Raw genomic sequence first — 19,472 nt, forward strand, 5'->3', positions numbered from 1 at the left:
GAGCCCAGCCGAGCTCCCAGCCAAGAGCCAGCATCAAGCTGCCAGCCACGTAAGTGAGGCCATGTCAGAAGCAGATCCTCCAAGCCCCCGTGAACCAGCTGACACCAAGTCAAGCCGAGACAACCTGTCCCTGCCGAGTCCTGCCCAAATTGTAGAATCACGAGCAAATAAAATAGCTGTTGCTTTAATTCACTACATTTTGGGAAAGCCTGTTAAGCGTCAACAGATAACTGATACAGTGCCCTAAATTCTTGCATAACCTTATGTTCTAATAACACTCGGCACATGGAGGGAATGAAAATGCTGATTATCAGCACAGCACCCAGCATGTTCTCACCTGAATGGTGTCCCCGGTGAAGACCCCGTCTATTATGAAATACGTCCAGAACACAGGCCACTCACATTCAATGTTTTCAAAGAGCTTGAGCTCAGCTGGGTCGTAATGCAATCGGTTTGGGTCCTGGAATCAAACAGGAAACCTTCTGAAGGGTGCTGTCAGATCACGTAAATAATACCACCATGCCTCACTGGGTTTCCCTCGCCTTCTGAATCACTACAGCTCTGCGGCTACCAGGATAAGGAGTCGGCTATAATGGGGAGATGCTATTTCTGGCAGCTTTCCGTGGTAAAATTTCAGAAAAGTCTATCAGAAATGTACACAAGACTCCTTGGTGGTATATTATATTAAGCTTCCTAGATCGCTAACAAATAAATAGCAATTTGCCTATCACAGTGCTCAGCAGACTGTTTCACTGAAATCACTCCGTCAGTCACGATGGCAAAGAAACTCGCGAGGGAGGCCACAGTTGCTCTTTAACACATCGTGTGAGCCACAGAACCGTTTGTCCTTGTCTACAGGCTGATTTTAAACCACCCGCTTGCTGTCCTCCTGACGGTCTTATTATTCTACTCCCTAACGCCAGCCTTGCTGTCTCCAAAATTAAGACTTCCCCGTCCAATACTCTAACATGCAATTTTATAATCAAGAGACGGAGAACACCACAGTGCTGATTTAAATATGAAGCAGTTAAGGAACCAGAAGAAACAATATTTAAATACAACCTCTCTTGGGGTTTTATAACCATCTCGAAGGAAGCGACAGCATCCATAACGCCCCTGAGAAGATAAAGGAAAAAAAGCGCATTTGACGAAGGAGAAGAATTTGTCTTTTTATGTTGATTCAAGTTGGCCCTTCACCCCCCTTCCCATGAATCTTTTTTTTTTTTTAGCTTTTTTATTTATTTATTTGACAGAGATAGACAGCCAGTGAGAAAGGGAACACAGCAGGGGGGAGTGGGAGAGGAAGAAGCAGGCTCCCAGCGGAGGAGCCCGATGTGGGGCTCGATCCCGGAACGCCGGGATCACACGCCGAGCGGAAGGCAGACGCCTAACGACTGCGCCACCCAGGCACCGCCCCCCCCATGAATCTTTTTGAACGAAACATGTACCGAGTGCTCTTTGGGATCAATACAAGAAGTTATTTTTAAGTAATAACCCAAGTAAATTCAGGGTTGACCAGTGCTGAGGAGGGAATGCCAGAACTTTCCGTTAGAGTATCAGGGCTGGGACAGTAATCGCTCAGAGTTCACAGAATGACCAGCCCTTCATCCCAACTGGCTGTGTCAGGCAAAGATGCAGAGGGACTCTCATTGCTCGCGGAAGCCACCAGGGCAGATACTTGGATAGGACTACTTGGACTTGAAAGACTGGAAGCCAAAAGGACATTCCAGACTCCTCACAATTAGGCTCTGGACGCAAAGAAGCAGGGCAGCGAGGCAGGGGTGGGGTGGGGTGGGTGGGGCTCCCTCAGGCCTAGGGCTCTTGCTGCAGGCCTGCCGAAGGCTCCAGTGTTGCTCTCCAGCTTCCTGGGTGTTAAGAAAGCAGGGCAGAGGCACTGAGCTCTCGATCGGCCTCCCTAGTCCCTGGATTGCAGTGTTGGTTGTCCATTCCCCAGTTTCTTAAGTGCATGGGGGTGCCTTAAGCACCGGCTGCAGAGGCCAGCGCACGGCTAGCGGCCAGCGCCATAGAGTTCCGGGAGTTCAGGGGAGGCCCCGCCAAGAACCCGCTCCCCTTTAAACACTGCGTTCCCTGCATGGACTGCCTGCCTACTGGGACAAGCTAAAAGAGCATCCTTTTTCTCCACTAAACCATGAGACAGCTTCTTTGGAGATATGACTGGAGACCCTTCAACCCCTTTGTATCCAAGGGCTAAAAGCATTTTTAACGGAATCTAAGTAGATCATCAACAGGAAGATTTTGGCTTAAGGAACTTTTTTTTTTTTTTTTTTTTTTAAAGAAAACTCACCTTCTTGATCATTTTACTGAGAAGTTCAGTTGCCTGGGCTATTTAGTAACATTCTCAGTTTGGTATATTGTGTCATAGGTCCTGCATTTCACCTCAGAGCAGGAATTTTCGGAAGCTCAATTTAACTTTGGGATTGCCAAGTCCCCAGAAATTGTGTGTAAGGTTGGAGGATATTGGGGCGTGTGCATTTGTTTCTGACAGGGACCTTCGAGCTTCCAAGAGCTTTGCAAAGAAGACTGTGGTCTCTAAAGGGTTAAGAAGCTCTGCTTTAGAAGTACAGGAGGGGTACAAATCGGGGTTCAAAGGTGCCGGCCTGAGTTCAAGCTCTGCTGTCAGGAAAAGAACTACAGCCCTTGATCACTCTGAGACTTTCTCACCCTCGTACGCGGCTTTGGATCCCGTACTCTGAGTCCACTTAGATAAACCAAGCCATGGACCTCATGGAGAACGGAGGCCTGGGTGCGCTGCTCCGTGTCATCATGAAAGGGACACTTAACACAGGGCAGAAGAGCACCGGCATGATCAACGCTTACCTGGAGCTTGGAAATAATTTCATTTTTGGTCACATTCACGAGGTTCACATCTTCCACTGCAAAGGCCGGGAAAGAGATAATGGAAAGAAGTCCAGCGTCAATCTCCTTAGACGTTGATGCTCTTGGCAGCATGGAGAACAGAATAGACTGAATGAGAAACAAAGAGGTGGCTTGAACCTGGGAAGCATCAACAGTTGCATACAGTATCTAGAGGCCATGACCTTAGCCCCAAGGAACATTTGAATGAGTTTGCCAATTTTGAGTAGAGCTTTTTCTTACCAATATGGCCCCCGTTGGGGGACCTCACCTGCCCAGCCAATGATTCCTGTTCCTTGTGGGAGAGGAGAGGATCGGGAAGAGCACGGTATTGCTCAGAGCCCATGCTGAGAACTGCTGGTCTCCCTACCTTGGGGGCCTTCTATTGACCTTGCTGTATCTTTTGGACAGGCAGGGGAGGAACTAAGGGCTACTATGTCAGCAGGCCAGGGTATCCTGGCTGTGAAGGTAAAGACAGAGAAGAATACACATACAGGGCCAGCATGGAGAAATGTCTGGCTTATGCGGAATGTGATTGGGTGATCCAGAACCCATGTGAAGGAGTCAAAGCCAAGAGACCACACGAACACTTAGGCAAAACAGTAAATAACAGAATTACTTCAGTCCTAGAACTAGGGTTACTTAGCGGCACTATAACATAGCCTCAATTATAAGGTGGTTGGATTAGACACTGTAAACAAAGGGAAGGTGAAATGATAAGTTTGGGATGGGGAGGGAGCTGACATTGGGATCTAACGTGTACAGATATGCGGCTAGAGCCCTGGAAACGTAAACGTATTAAATCTCATATCAACATGGTTAGCTACATTAATTGATTTTCAGACATTAAACCAATTTTGCATTCCTAGAATAAACCCCATTTGGTCATGCTAAAAAATTTTTTTCCATTTTGTAAAGAAGGAATTTGGATACAATGTCCAGTTCACACATGAGGGCTGAGACACAGACACAGAGACTCGTGTGACAGAGCGTGGATTCTAAACCAGGCCCAGCTGGCTACAGAGCTCACACAGTTTCCACTAGGGACTACGCATTATTAAGCTGCACATCAGCTCAACTCTATCAAACTGTAGCCCAAGAAACAGCAGATTCCCCATTAAGGACTATTTAATGTGGGAAAATGGAGTGAGTTGCAAAGGGGGTAAAGATGGGGGACCCTTCAGCTTCTGAATAAAGCTTCATTTTCTCAAGCGACCTGACCCCCAAGCCCAATTCTTTAACTACCTGCTCTCCCTGAGGCTCTCTGCCTGCAAACATGCGCTCCCTCCAGAAGCTGTCTGCTAACAAGTTTACACGGCTCTCACTCCCACAAGCCCAGCACGGGACGTGGCACACAGTAGGCCTCACTAAGTAAGAGTTTGCTGACTGACCAGCAATGGGTGACCTACTGTCTGCTTAGTGGAGTCCCCTAACCTGCAACAAATCCCTCCTTTCTCTGACCTGTATTTCATGCCGGTTCTACTAATTTGCCATTTCTCTCATCTCATCTCTCCTCCACTATCCTTTCAGCCCATCTCCACCCCTCCCCAAGTGAACTACTGCTTGCTGGTTATTCAATTTGGTGGCATCACGAAAGAAGCTTGAGAGAAAACCACCTATATGCTCAAGAAACAGACCAGATTTTGCCTCCAGACAAGCAAGGCTGCTGTGATTGTTGACTCCATATATACACCTTGCCGTCATCGTGTCTTAGGTTTACATAGTACTTCTCAGCTTACGGAGTGTTCTGATGAACTAAGTTGATGTACTCTGATTCTTACAACCGCCCTGTGTGACAGGAGGGGAAGGTGCCAGCATGCCCATTTTATGAAGGAGGAAACTGAAGCTCGAGAAGCCAACTACCACCAAGCTAGAAAGGTGAGGAGTGTGGGGCGCCTGGCTGGCTCAGTCGGTGGAGTACAGACTCTTGATCTCAGGGTCGGGAGTTCGAGCCCCATGTTGGGTGTAGAGATTACTTAAAAATAAATCGAAAGAAAGAAAGAAAAGAAAGAAAAAGAAAAGGAAAGAAAGGTGAGGAATGCGACCTGGAGTCCAGGTCTTCTACTCCGTCAGTCTCCTTCTCTCCTGTCCAGACCATGAGACGCTGAAGCTGTTACCTGGCAGTGTTCGACATCATCAGGCAGGACATGGATCACGGACTTGCGTCCTCCGTGGGCTCCAAAAAGGTCCAGTTCATCAATTGCCTCAAGAGCTGCCTACAAGCATAGGTATGAATCACTTTTTCTTTCTAGTAAACATACATTCCCATATCCAGTACTCCCCCTTTCCCATTAAGCGATCTAGCATACGTTTTCCCAAAGGTGATGAAACACACATCTTTTAAAATTCAGCTGAAGTGTTCTATAGACATGTTCTATCCTTATTTTCAGTGGAATCAGGCCTTTCCTGTACATTGCTGCTCTTTGCAGAAACAAGAAAGAGAAAATAGACAAATATTTCCCCAAATGAAGTCAGTACTCGACCGAAAAATAAAATATTAACAAGTTCATAACATTGGCGGTGGGGTGGAGGGCACTAAGTTCATGAACAGCTTTTCTTTCACCTATTTGTGTTAATTCTAACATTAAGCATGTCTGCCGTTTAAAGTTAATTCTTTTAGTATTAAGCATGTTTTCTGTCAGTTGACCTTCACAGAACATATTTATCGTTGCTTTGAAAATTCTAGCTCTAGAGTCTTTATTCTATCCAAGGATACACTTCAGTCTTGAGCAGGAGGGAGGGAGGGAGGCATGTGAAATGTCTAGGACAACCGATGTAAACTGGTGGCTGGAGGACTGAATCTGCCCCCACAGCCGTGTTCTGTTCGGCCTGAAGAAATTTTTAAAATGATTTTGAATTGGAATTCCTTTAGAAAAAGTTCCCAGTGTCCCCAGTACCCTTCAATATTTTTCTATCTGGCCAGCTTCACTTGTTTTGTGTTACTTGCCTGACCTGACCCCACAGACTTTTGAACTTGTAAGCCCTGCCCTACAAAGAGGTCATATTCTTCAGCCTTCTTTATGATCCAGAAAAGAAGACTGGACGTCACACATCCAGGTGCTCAGACAACAGCAAGAGCTTAGACCTGTGGGTGATGATAATGGATAATGAGGAAGGAGGGTGCTTAATTTGGCTCATGCACATTTCAGGGTAGGAAACCTACATTCTTTACCTATAATCTCAGTCAGCTGGGGTATATGTGCCACTTGAATTTCATATTTGCGGCAGACTTTTGAAAGATATGCTAATCAGATTAAATCCAAACCCCTAAAGATGAGAACCAAATCAAAGCAGTAGAAACGCACAGAAGGAAGAACAAAGAGGTGAAGAGGGTCACCTTGGCCATTCCTACAGAGCTTGCATTCAATTCCGGAATGCCCTGATTAGTCTTATCTCCCCGTTCCCACATTCCATAATCCTGCGGAAGAAAAAGGGAGTAATCAGAGCAGGAAAAAGAGGTATAGGAGAAGTGCTATGGAAAAATAATTTCTTTATGTTACCACAGGCACAACGAAACATGAATATCTCTTCTCCAAGGTTACTGAATTCATGGCTTTATATACACAGGCTGCGCTCATCCTCAATTTCATTCCATTTGACCTCCGTGCAGAATTTTGCAAATACTCAAGTGGAACAAAAATGCATGCAAAAACACTCTCAATTTTCTTATTCTTGAAAGTTATCAATCTGTAAGAAACTCTTGATTTGTAGAGAACAAAATGTTTTATCTTCAAATCAAATGAAATGCTACCCCTCTATTTAGCTGATTCCTTTGAACTTAAATTGTAAGATAGAAAAAAGAAACTTTAACAAATGTATTATAACTAGTGGAAGCCAACCAAACCATTTAATATCATTTAATACCTATTTCTAGGGTTACCTCTTGGGGAAAAATGCTGAGCAAGTAACAGAGGCCAAAATCAAAACTGAGCCACAGAATACTGAACTTTCTTGGTCTTTTAAAACTAATTATTGTGAAGTGGCTCAGAACACTCCATCCATACAGAAGATGTGATCCGTGCATACCTAACTTTTATAATTCTTATTTTCACTGAAGAAAAGCAAGCACTGGATACTGTTTTGAAATAATGCTGCATGCACTACTGAAAAGTTACGAGCCAACAAGAACAGGACCACTGCCGGGGGCACCTGCCTTCGGCCCAGGGCGTGATCCCAGGGTCCTGGAATCGAGCCCCACATTGGGCTCCTCTGCTGGGAGCCTGCCTTTTCCTTTCCCACTCCCCCTGCTGTGTTCCCTCTCTCGCCGGCTGTCTCTCTCTCTCTTCAATGAATGAACGAATGAATGAATGAATGAACAGGACCAGTGCCAAAATTTCAGTATTTATTACTTGATCTGCAAAGATGAACATTTCCAAAATGAGCAAATTTAAACTTAGGCATACCAGAGCGGCGTTAGACTGTTTCCTGCTGGCATGCCTTCTAGCTGAGCCCCAGGACTCGTTCCTTCAGTGCTCCTCACATCTGGGCCTTTCCACATTCCAACCCATTCTCACTCCAAACCCGGACCCAAGTGACTCATCAAAAACTGCTCTGATCAGCTCACTCTACTGTGCAAGAATCTCAAATGACAAACTGCTTATTCCCCAGTGGCGCCTGTCAAATCCCCGCGTCCGGCTACACCTCCGTTATGTGCCCCCCACCCCGGCACACCCACAAGCGGACTTTGGTTTCTAAGTCTCTGATACTCTGCTTGCAGATGAAGTCTACTCCTTCCCTCCGCATCCCCTCGCCCCAAGGACCCCTCGCACACTCAGAGCCTGTTCCTGCCTGGCACAGCTCCTGCTATTCCCGCCCCCTTCTGCTCATCCTCCAAGGTCCAACTAAAGTCCCACCCTTTCCACTCCTCGGGGTTCTTTAGACCTCGGCACTACAGACATTTTGAGCCAGACCATTCTTTGTTGTGGGGCTTTCCTGTGCACCGTGGGCCGTTGAGCAGACTCCCCCACCATTGCCTGCTAGCCGCCAGTAGCCCCCTCCCCAGTGTGACAAGCAAAACCGTCTCCAGATGTTGCCAAATGTCCCCTGGGAGGGGAAGACCACCCCTCGTTGAAAATCGCCTCTTTAGACCTAGGTAGCCCTTGGACCCAACCTAGTCTGCCACCTATTTCTGTAAAGAAGGTCTATCTGGGCGGGACACAGCCACGCTCACACATTCCCGTGTTGTCGATGGCTGCCTTTCTGCGACAAGGGCAGAGGTGAGAAGCAACAGGGACCATAGAAGCCAAAAAGCTATTTACCGTCTGGCCCTTTACAGAAAATGCTTGCTGACCCTTGCTTTCAAACATACTGGCTTTTTTATTTTATTTTTTTAAACCAAACCTTACGCTTCCTTTACTGCCCTTACAGTCAGCTTTGCACAGGTCAGTTGTTCTAGATGAACTAGAAGTGCATGAGGCTTTACCTGCCGTATCAGACAGAAGCCTGGAGGCACTGGGCTTTATACACATTTAAAGCCACCCATACCCGGCCTGGGGCACACATCTGGCTCTGGGCCCTCTGCCTGGGGGCTGCCTGGGGTGTCCCCATGGCACTGCAGCTCCTACTGACAAGCTGCTGCTGCCGCTCGTCACCCCGACTCAGGCTGGCCCCGTACCTGCCACAGGACATGTTAGGGTCTTATTTAAACAAGCACAGGGGTGTCCGAGTGGCTCCGTCGGTTAAGCGTCTGCCTTCGGCTCAGGTCATGATCCTGGGGTTGTAGGATTGAGCCCCACGTCGGCGGGGGGGTGGGGTGTCCCTGCTCAGCAGGGAGCCTGCTTCTCCCTCTGCCTGCTGTTCCCCCTGCTTGTGCTGTCTCTTTGTGGCAAAAAAATAACTAAAAATCTTTAAAAATAAATAAAATAAGCATAAAGGATTCAAATAGAGCATGTGGTGCATTCCAAAAACATCAACTCCTCAACTGGGTCCCAGGACAAAAGTGTGTACTTTGTGGGCAGAAGTGACAATCTTAGAGCTCGAATCTTGCCAACCTTCTGATCAGCTCCAAATAGCCTGGCCCTCCAACCTGTAGGATTTTTGTTCTTTTGAACTGGGACACCTGAAAAACTATCAGGGTTGATACTTACAGCGACTTTATATGCAGCTTCTATGTAAAAAACAAGATTCTGTATGAAGGCCACCTCATCAAGTGTAAAAATAATACGTAAACCTAGTGAAGAGAAACAAACAATGAAGTTACAGAGTTATGCTGTGAACAGAGACGTGTGAGCTGCCAATCCCAAATTACAAATATCACACCAGGAAAGAAATTCTTAGGGGCGCCTGGGTGGCTCAGTCGTTAAGCGTCTGCCTTCAGCTCAGGTCATGATCGCAGCGTTCTGGGATCGAGCCCTGCATTGGGCTCAATGCTCAGCAGGAAGCCTGCTTCTCCCTCTCCCACTCCCCCTGCTTGTGTTCCCTCTCTCGCTGCCTCTCTCTCTCTCTCTAATAAATAAATAAATAAAATCTTAAAAAAAAAAATTCAAAAAAAAATTCTTGTACCCCCATTTTCATTTTTCTTTTCCCATTTTCATTTTTCTTACTAGGCATCAAAAATTAAATCTGAAGCAAATTGAAACACTTAGTGTCTAATCTCGGAAAGAGGAAGGAAGGAAGGAAGGAAGGAAGGAAGGAAGGAAGGAAGGCAGGCGGGTGTGCCTACGGGTAGAAAAGCCTGAAAGAGGTGTGGGGTCTTCTGGTAGTGTTGGATATGCGCAAAGAAGTTTTCAAAAAGCACAAATTTTAGCCCAGAGCAACCAGACACTATTCTTATCCTTGAGTGAGCCAAAGGGTGGGTACCTTTCCACTGTGGCAGATAGGTAAAGTAGAGCCCCCAAGTTCAAGAGACAGCCCTTGAACTTGTGGGAAGGTGAGCTCCCCGGACCTCCCCAGGGGGCTGCATTGACTCGCTGAAGTAGGCTGTAATCAAGAGAGCTGGATTTTTGCTTGGGCCCTTGAATGTTTAGGTGATTATGGCAAATATACATATTTTAAAAGTATGGATTTTTGAAGCTGGTAGGGATATGGTACGATCTGAACTCTTTCATCAATAGGGGAAGTTTAACTAGTAAACTGTTCAAAAAACAATTTGGTAATATATATAAGTAGCCTCTGAAGGATATCCAACAGAAGAAGCCAAGTAGAGATGGGGTCAAAGCTGGTATTGTGGGGCACCTGGGTGGCTCAGTCAAACAGCCAACTCTTGATTTCAGCTTGGGTCATGACCTCGGGGTCCCAGAATCAAGCCCCACATTGGGCTCCACACTCAACAGGGAGTCTGCTTGAGGATTCTCTCTCCCTCTCCCCCTCTCTCCCTACCTCTTGCTCTCAAATAAATCTTTAAAAAAAAGAAAAAAGTTGGTATTCAACATCAGTTACACTAGGGGAAAAAAGGAATAAAGGAATAGTTTGATTACAGCATATCCATTGATAAAGTCACTAAAATTATATTTATGAAGAGCTTGTAAGATCATGGGGAAAATGCTTAAGTTATAATGCTATATAATAACGACTACTATTTATATAAACAGTGTGACCCTAAATTGGAAAAAAAAAAAAAGACTTAGAGGAGACACATTCAAAAGAAAATTGGCAGTGGAGGGGCGCCTGGGTGGCTCAGTCGGTTGGGCATCTGCCTTCCGCTCAGGTCATGAACCTCGGGTCCTGGAATTGAGCTCTGCATTAGGCTCCCTGCTCAGTGGGGAGCCTGCTTCTCCCTCTCCCTCTGTCTGCCGCTCTCCCTACTTGTGCTCTGTCAAATAAATAAAATCTTGAAAGAAAAAAAGAAAAGAAAGAAAATAAATTGGCAGTGGAATTTTTTTCTTTGTATTTTGTTCTATTTCCCAAACTATTTACAGTGAGCTCATATTAATTTTCACAACCAAAAAATATTTTTTATAAATGCCTGGTTTATTCACAAAGCTATAACAATATCATTTACTGATTTCTGCTGTCTTTAAAGTTTCACATTTGCAGACTGAAATTCATGGGAAGCCTCTAACTCAGGTCAGCTTACTGGACTGGGGATAAGAACTCTGAGACACAGCAGCTAAACGACCTGACCCCCGGGGGCCGTCGCAGCGGACTGTAGTGTGCAAGAGACCATTTGGTCAGAAACAGGCTGCACTCTGCAGCTCAGGAGGCCTGGTGTCCAAGCTGCCATGAAGCCAACAGCTTCCACGGCTGAGGAACAATGCTCATAGTCAGGGAGTTTTGGGCCCACTCCCAGCATGGAGGCTATGGACAGACTGCCCACTCTGGGCAGAAGTCATGTTGTTTGAATATAATTCGGATTTAATGAGGGTGGGTCTAGAGGGTGTGAGAGGAAAAGGTGAGGGGCCAGGCCAGCTTTGGGATCAACCAGAGAGATGCTTACCAGAGCTGGATCGACAGCCCTTCGTCCTACAGGTCCTCAGAAAGCCGGCAATTGGCAGGCAGGTCACAGAGTCACGCATGCTTTTTTTTACAGAAATAACTTATTTTGAATTTGGATCAATGCCTGCCCCTCCCCACCCTCTTCTGGATTACCACTCCCTGTACAACAGGCTCCAGGGGCCCTGGCTCACCAGAGGCAGTCATCTGGGCCAGGAACAGGAGGAAGAGGGAGGTGGCATCCACCTGGAGGTGGCCCCACTGGTCGTCGCCCACCACGGTGCTGCAGGTGGCGGTGTTGTACTTGGCGTGCAAGCTGTCTTTGGTACTCTGAGTGTGCTTGAACTTCTCCACTTTATCCACCTGCAGGAGAGAGCAAGCCGGCTCCACAGGGTTAAGGGGTTCGTGGCTGGCAGAGGCCACACCCAGGGTCAATCTCTTGGGTCTAGCCCTCTTAGCTGCTGCCTCTGGGACCCAGAGAGATGGAAGGCAGCTCATGTTCAGTACTGAGCACCACACGGAGGGGCTGTGCGGGGGATCCTTCGTGCCCACACCAGAAACGGCCCAGCCCAGGGGGATTTTAACAAGCTCTGCAGGGCGACGGGTCAAGCCAAAGGGTTTCCTTGTCTGCATATGCCCAGCAGCAGCTGTGACACATGGTAGGCGCTCGGCAAGAGGAAGAGGGAAGAAAGAGGACATGTTTAAACTTCAGCTTCCGGTTTCCTTAGGTCAAAAGGAAGAGAGCAACTAGGGCTTTGAAGAGTAACCAGGCACATGCTGCTGAAGGGTGGGGACAGTATCATGCATTTTGGAATCTGTGCAGATCCTAGTACGATGTTCTGTGCATAGCGCAAGCTCAATGAATCATTTTATCTAGCCCTCACTGAAAATGCCAGTAGACAGTAAGGTCAAGTTTTAAACACTCAAGCATTTCAACTCAAATGAAAAGAAACCCTTGTATAAACTTGACAGAATAAACAATACTCATGGCTGTCTGAGAATAGCTTTTAAAAACAATGATTTCTTCCCCATTTAAAAAAAAGGGCATGCTCTCCTTCTACACAAGTAACTCTTCAAAAGAGATTGTGAGAAACAGGGTCCTTTGAGGCTGCGGTTTTATAGTATAATAAGATTACTGAAGATAATTTTAAAGGACAAAGTATTTTCAATTTCTCTTCCACTTGAGAAGAAAAGCTCAAAACACTTTAGGAGGGATGCCTGGGTGGCTCAGTCGGTTAAGTGTCTGCCTTCAGTTCAGGTCATGATCCCAGGGTTCTGGGATCGAGATCCATATTAGGCTCCTTGCTCAGCGGGAACCTGCTTCTCCCTCTGCTTGTGCACTCAAGTGCTCTCTCTCTCTCTCTCTCACAGATAAATAAATAAAATCTTAAAAAACAAAACAAACAAAAAATGCTTTAGGAATGTCAGTTGTCACCATGAAAGTGACAAATGCCCACCCAGATGACCTGAAAACACATTTGTCATTTTCTGCCTACCTGTCTCATCATGCACTGGAGAAGACCCCGCATCAGTTTCACCACGTTCTGTGGAAATAGAGTGGGATCAGTGACAAGGCCGGCTTCCCTGCTCCATGAAAACCACCTCCTCACCACATGGCCCGTAAGCCAGGGCTGCCCACAGACCTCCCTGAGAAGGCACACCCCGAGCATAAACAAGCGTTCTGACTGTTGAGATTATCTCCATGCCATCAGAAAGAAAGAAAATCTTGATGCAGTGACTTATCTCAAATAAAGGGGCTAGACCAGATGACACCTCCAGTTCTGAAACCCAGTGACTCCTCACTGGTATTTCAGCAAGACAGTTTTTATAAGCTTAGTACCCTGATGCTTAATTCTGATGTCACAATTCTTTTTTTTTTTTTTTTTTTGTTATGCCAAAGATGAATTAAGTCCACCATGCTTGCCCCACAGTAATGATGCTTCACCAAGAGTCTTCTGTGACACCATCACAGGACTATTGAGTAAAGTTCTTACAAAATGCAAGTAGCCGCCAAGGTTTCTTAATAACATGTACTGCAACCAACTATTACCATTACCATTATGAATAATAACAATAGTACTATGATAATCAGATGCTCTCTCCAGGCACTGTACAAAACCCTTGACCTGGATTGGATTCTGTCTAAGTCTCGCAACAACCTTATGAGGTGGGTGTTATTATCACCTCACTTTATAGACGAGGAACATGAGGCTGAGAGAGATGTGGCAACATTGCTAAAGTCTCCCAGCAGGCAGGGGGTGGAGCAACGACAGAGCCCACACCCAGGGATCAGACTCCAGAGTTTGAGCTCTTAGTCAATTCGTTATAATGCCTCCCACTTCCTCTGCAATTCAGACCCATCAAAAGACCGGTCTTAATCCATCCTATTAAAAACATTATAAAACTAATTCACAAGTGGCTACAGAATGGGATATTCTGTAGGTCGAAGTAGCCCGGCTGAAAGACGATCCGATCCCCCCAGGACCATGAGCGTCTCTTCTCTTGTAGAATGTACATGGTCTGCAGGGGAGGAATATAGTGAAACGCCACAAAAGTTAATTACCAGAGAAAAATCTGGAATGAATCATTCTTCAGATCCTTCTCCCTCTAAAACCCTAGGATTCTAGAATACAATCTCACTCTAGGACATAAACTCTTCTGAGGCAGAAAATGTTACCTCATAATAAGGTATAACTAACATTGTTATAATTAACATTTCCCACAGTGTATAGAACAAATATCTGTCAAATGACTTCCCCTCAAATAAAGTTATTTTCCATTATGAAGAAGCATGGTGATTCCCAACTGGGGGTGACATTCCCATCCCCCAGGGGTGGAGGAACATCTGGAAATGTGGGGCTGGAGGCATTTTTATTGTCACCATGATGAAGGTGGGGCTTACTGGCATTTAGTGAGTTGGGCCCAGGGAGCCTAAGTGTCCTGCAATGCGTGGCACAGTCTTACACACCGAATAACTATACTTCCTACACCCCAAGGGCGATAGCAGCCCTGCTGAGGATCACAGGAAGATCCTGTGTTATCGTCCCTAATCAAGGGAAAGGTCTCTCTTTAGTTATTAGCCACACTCAACACAACAATGTGGCCTGTTTGTGCCTCACTACTGTCAGTCATAGCACAACAGATCAGTCAACTCTAGCCTGCATCAGAAAACGCTTACAGAGGAGAGGTATAGGGTATGTGCGTGCGTGCGTGCGTGCGTGTGTGTGTGTGTGTGTAGAAAGGCAAGCTTTACTTTGGTTTTGTGTCAAAGGAGGACAGGAAGTTTGATGAACATCTACATTAAATTATTATGTGGCTAAAGAATGATTCACTTACATAATAACCATCCAACTTCTTGGAGGAGCATTCGGTGCTTGTGGTAAGCATATTTTAAAACTACCTCTCGCCTTACCTCCAAGACTTGGTGATTTTATCACCTTACACTCAGCATGTCTCGTCAAATCCAAACAGTCCTTCCCTTGCTCCCACAGACCGGCTTCCTCTGTTAGCTTCCCTATTGCCGTCAAGGCTGCCTGCCGCTCCTGCCCACTTTGGTTGCTGTAACAAGCACTGACTGGGCTATGAGAACTCTCCCTGGACCTGATAACCCACTGGCTGTGAGGGCCAATGAAGAACATATGAATCAAACATAAATCCCGAAGGCTCTCATGCTAAGAGAACGACAGCACTCTATGTCAATGCTCCCTCCCTCAATGCTCTCGCTCAAAACACTGTGAAAATACCTCCTGTGCTCAAGCGCACATTATTTTCTGACATACTCAGTGATGGTCAATCTTTGCTTTGGTGAGTATGTCGGTTTCTGATTTTGGAAATCAAGAAAAGGACTTCATTGTGCCATAAGGTAACACAGGCATGAATACTGGACACCACCAACGTGGTTCAAAATGAAAGGGGGACTGACTATAAATTCAACTGCTTTCGATAGTCAACTGACTGACTAGAGTCAACTGACTATAAATTCAAAAAAAACTGCCTTGGAGTGGTTCAGCCTAGACAGGAATTTCTAAGGGCAATTCCAAAAATGTCTTAAGCAGTGGCAATACTGTTTGGATAAATACACTTTCAACATGACTACTCCAGACTACTAGACTTTGGAACGTCTATTTCTGGTGTGCTGATTTTTTATAAACAATCAATTTTAAAAACAATGACACTTTGTATATAAGTATATATAAAATTGACAGAGCATGTGTGAGAGAAATGTAGCTAGTTAGAAATTTGGATGCTCTCTTTTCCTTTTCAGAATAGTGTGATTTTGGTTGTTTTTTTAAGGAGGGAAAAAAAAATCTCAAAGAGAACGACCAAGGAAACCACCTAAGTGCCTCAGTAAAATACTCTATAGCAGAAATGGAGGCGATGCCTACACCAACTGTTCTGTACAGCTACTTCCAGACTTTTCAGTTTAAGGAAAAGGCGGTGAGCAGCCAAGACATGGCTGCCAGTCAGCATTACCTGCTCCAGCTCGTAGGCTTTGGCCTTGTCCTCGTCACGGTCGGCATTCTTGCGGTAGGCCATGCCCAGGCCCCACACGGCCAGAATGCTGTAGATGTTATCCCGCACCCAGGCATCCTTCTGCTCATGACTGGCCGACAGCAGCCCTGTGACGGGATTCTATTAGAGAAGAGACACAAAATGACTCAGCACCACCTTCACCCAGCTCTTGGCAAACGAATGCTCACCCTCGGGGGGCAAAATGAGGGCTGGGGTGAGGAGTAGAAATCAGAGTTCTAGTCCCTGCTCTGCCACCAACAGCATGATCTCGGGTGAGAAGGGACATCACTTTTCTGGGCTTTGGTTTCCTCATGCATATAATGGAAATATGAGACTAGAAAATCTCTAAGGAACCTTTTAACTCTGATGTTCTTATTCCTTTGCTTTCAAACCAGATCATACTGCTGTGACAAACAGAAGAAACAGCAAATGCAAAAAGCCTACAAGACTTTTACAAATTTGTGTACTGAAGGCTTTAGGTCTTCTTTTGCCTCCATGTTTCCACACCAGTTGGTGAAGCACTGAACCTGGGAGCAAGAGACCCGGATGAAGAGTCCCACTCCACCAGTCTAGCTCTGCGGGCCAGAGGAAGCCGCCTACCCTAACTGGGGCTCCACTGCCTTGTCTGTGATCCAGACACTTCATGTGCCTGAAAAGAAGGCACTGAGCAAGAGAACATCGGGGGTCCTATTTAGCTACGATATTTAAAAGGGCAGCTGAGGGGCGCCTGGGTAGCACAGTTGTTAAGCATCTGCCTTTGGCTCAGGGCGTGATCCTGGCGTTCCGGGATCGAGCCCCACATTGGGCTCCTCTGCTGGGAGCCTGCTTCTTCCTCTCCCACTCCCCTGCTGTGCTCCCTCTCTCGCTGGCTGTCTCTCTGTCACATAAATAAATAAAATCTTTAAAAAAAATTTAAAAAATAAATAAATAAAAATAAAAGGGCAGCTGAGTCACTAAAAAGCCAGATCTTCACACCAAAAAAGTATACACAATATTCATAACAGCATTATTCATAATAACCCAAAAGTGGAAACAACCCAAATGCCCATCAGTTGATGAACAAAATGTGGTCTCTACAAACAATGAAATATTAGTCAGCAATAAAAAGGAAAGAAGTACTAATATATGCTACAGCACACGTGAGCCTTGCAAACACTATGCTAAGTAAAAAAAACTGGTCAGAGGACCGCATATTGCATGATTCCATTTATAAGAAATGTCCAGAACAGGCAAATCTGTAGAGATAGAAAGTAGATTAATGGTTGTCTAGGGCTGGGTTGGGGGTAGGATGGGAGGAAGTGGGGAGTGAGTAACTGTTAACAGGTTTCTTCCTTTCTGGGGGTGATCAAATTGTTCCAGAATTGATAGTGGTGACGATGCACAACTCTGGGAATCCTTACATTGTCTACTTCAAATAGACGAATTACATGATGAGTAAACTGTATCCCAATAAAGCTATTTTTCTTAAAAGCCAGTGCTAATAAACTCTGTGCCTAGAAATAAAATGGGTAAGGTAGAAAAAGAGTCACATAAAAATAAAACCTTGTTGACTTTTCCTGAAAATACGCAAAGAAATATGTACCTAATAAAATACATCTAATAAAATACAGAGCCTTGCCAGCTTAAACAAAATTAATCAAAAGGGTACTTAATTATTTACAAGAAGGCTCATGAAAAAAGTTGGGTACTTTCAAAATGATACTGCCATGGATATTAGGTGAAAAAACCTTGGCATAGTTTCAAATGGTCCCACACAAGGAATTAAATATTTGACTTTCTCCTTTAACTAACCTATGCCCTCTTCAAAAACATCTAAAACTCAACTGATACTGCCCTCAGGGGCAACAGCATTCTGTATTTTGACACCGTTCCACAGCCAACAATTACAAATCAATCATTTTAAAGTCTAGAACTGAAGTCTAGAAATGGCTGAGTGAAGGTACAAGCCTTATTCCAACAGGGGACGACTGGAGTTTTTAAGGAAATCACTATGTACCAACAATGTCTAACATTAGCAACTCGAACTATTCTGAGGCCAGCTGCCTAATTCAAGGACAGCAACTCATCAGGAGATCAAGGGAAAGAAATCACCCCTTCCTGGCGTACCCATCAACCGTGAGTCCACTGAGACAAACAGTCTTCTAACGACACAGCAGTGACCGCTTACACACAGTGCCAAGTGTGGTTTGGATTATGAAATGTCACCGTCCTGTTAACTGAAACTTACTTCTTTGATTGTTCAGTTTGGGCTTAACTGTTGAGGTGGATTAGTTTATCCCCACCCAGAGCTAGGAGGTCTGAACCCCTCGTTCCACTACAGACACACAGCCTAGGTGCTTTGGAGATCCCCACATTCAAAACTGCATACTCAAACCATGTTAACTTGGGGTGCTACTGCACTCAGTGAAAGACTTACTGCTATGGACTGAATGTTTGTGTCTCCCCATATTCCTTTTATTTATTTTATTTATTTTTTTAGGTAGGCTCCATGCCCAGCATGAAGCCCAACGCGGGGCTTGAAATCACAACCCTGAGATCAAGACCCGATCCTGACTGGTCCACCGGGGCGCCCCTGTCTTCCCCATATCCCTATGTTGAAATCTAATTCCCAATGTGATGTTATTTGAAGGTGGGGCCTTTGGGAGGCAATTAGGTCATGAGGGTAGAGCCCTCACGAAGGGGACCTAATGTCCTTATACGAGGAGGCCAGAATGCTAGCTCTCTGTCCTGTGAGGCTGCAACAAGAAACCGCCTATCTACAACCTGGAAGTGGGCCCTCACCAGAATCTGACCACGCTGGAACCCCGATTTGGACTTCCCAGCCTCCAGAACCATGAGAAATAAATCTCTGTAAGAACCCAGTCTGTGGTATTTGTTATGGCAGCCCGAGCTAAGACTTGCTTCTCTCTTAAAGTCTATAAAAAACACTGCATTGTGCTGGAAGATGTGGGAGGTTCCATTTTGATGTAATTCAGAACAACTGAAACGAGCACAGCCTGGGAAACAGTGTGCCGCCATGGCTGGTCTGCGGGCCCTTCCCCTAAGCCCAAGCCAGTGGTCGTGCTTTGGGTGCCTCCCCTACCTGGGGGCGGCTTATGTTGCACGGCCAGCTCTCACTCGATGTCTCCTGTGACCCCCCAATAGGTCCATCTGTTTACAGCCCTGGGGCCTTTTACTTGCATTAGCTAATTAACTGCAGGGGGGAACAAAAGGCCTTCTCGGCAGATGCAAATTTTACAAGCTAAACAGAAACAAGCAAAGTACAGACAACAGGAGGAAAGTGGGTAGATCTGTTCAGGCTACGCCTATGGCCTCGGACAGGATCATTTTAACCATATGCTGCTTTCCAATCTTTTAAAAATCTAATTTAATTCTATGGATACCCACACATAACCTTCAGCGTACTGTGTTTAAGAGCACAGGTTCCAGAAACAGACCGCCTGTGTAAAAAGCTCTAGCATGATGCAGCTGACCTGCGGCAAATTACTTCCATGTCTCCATCTGCTTAAAGGGGATTAGAGCAGTACCTAGAGGTCATAGGGCTGTTTGTGAGAATTATAGGAGTCAATTCATCTCAAGCATTTTGGACTATGTCTAGCACACATTAGTGCTCAATAACGGCTAACTATAGTAATATTTTTGACCTATTTGAACAAATTTCATTCACCTTTTCACATAATTATTTTAGGAAATCAGACGGAGACAGTGGTTAGGGG

The 19,472-nt window shown here is 45.6% G+C and overlaps 1 protein-coding gene across 6 annotated transcripts in view; it reads right to left on the reverse strand.

Moving 5' to 3' along the window:
- Positions 1-19,472, reverse strand: part of PHKA2 (phosphorylase kinase regulatory subunit alpha 2) — a 76,063-nt gene that overhangs the window by 33,426 nt on the left and 23,165 nt on the right. For all 6 annotated transcript variants that reach the window (XM_034649100.1, XM_011236690.3, XM_011236686.3 and 3 more), the window contains 9 exons: positions 15,718-15,876; positions 12,741-12,788; positions 11,439-11,607; positions 8,961-9,043; positions 6,212-6,292; positions 4,992-5,090; positions 2,839-2,985; positions 1,063-1,116; positions 338-460 (listed from right to left, as the gene is read on the reverse strand). In XM_034649100.1, coding sequence (XP_034504991.1) covers positions 338-460; positions 1,063-1,116; positions 2,839-2,985; positions 4,992-5,090; positions 6,212-6,292; positions 8,961-9,043; positions 11,439-11,607; positions 12,741-12,788; positions 15,718-15,876 — 963 coding nt within the window. The remainder of the gene's footprint in view (positions 1-337; positions 461-1,062; positions 1,117-2,838; positions 2,986-4,991; positions 5,091-6,211; positions 6,293-8,960; positions 9,044-11,438; positions 11,608-12,740; positions 12,789-15,717; positions 15,877-19,472) is intronic.

The sequence above is a fragment of the Ailuropoda melanoleuca genome, chromosome X, assembly GCF_002007445.2.
Source record: "Ailuropoda melanoleuca isolate Jingjing chromosome X, ASM200744v2, whole genome shotgun sequence".
NCBI lineage: Eukaryota > Metazoa > Chordata > Mammalia > Carnivora > Ursidae > Ailuropoda > Ailuropoda melanoleuca.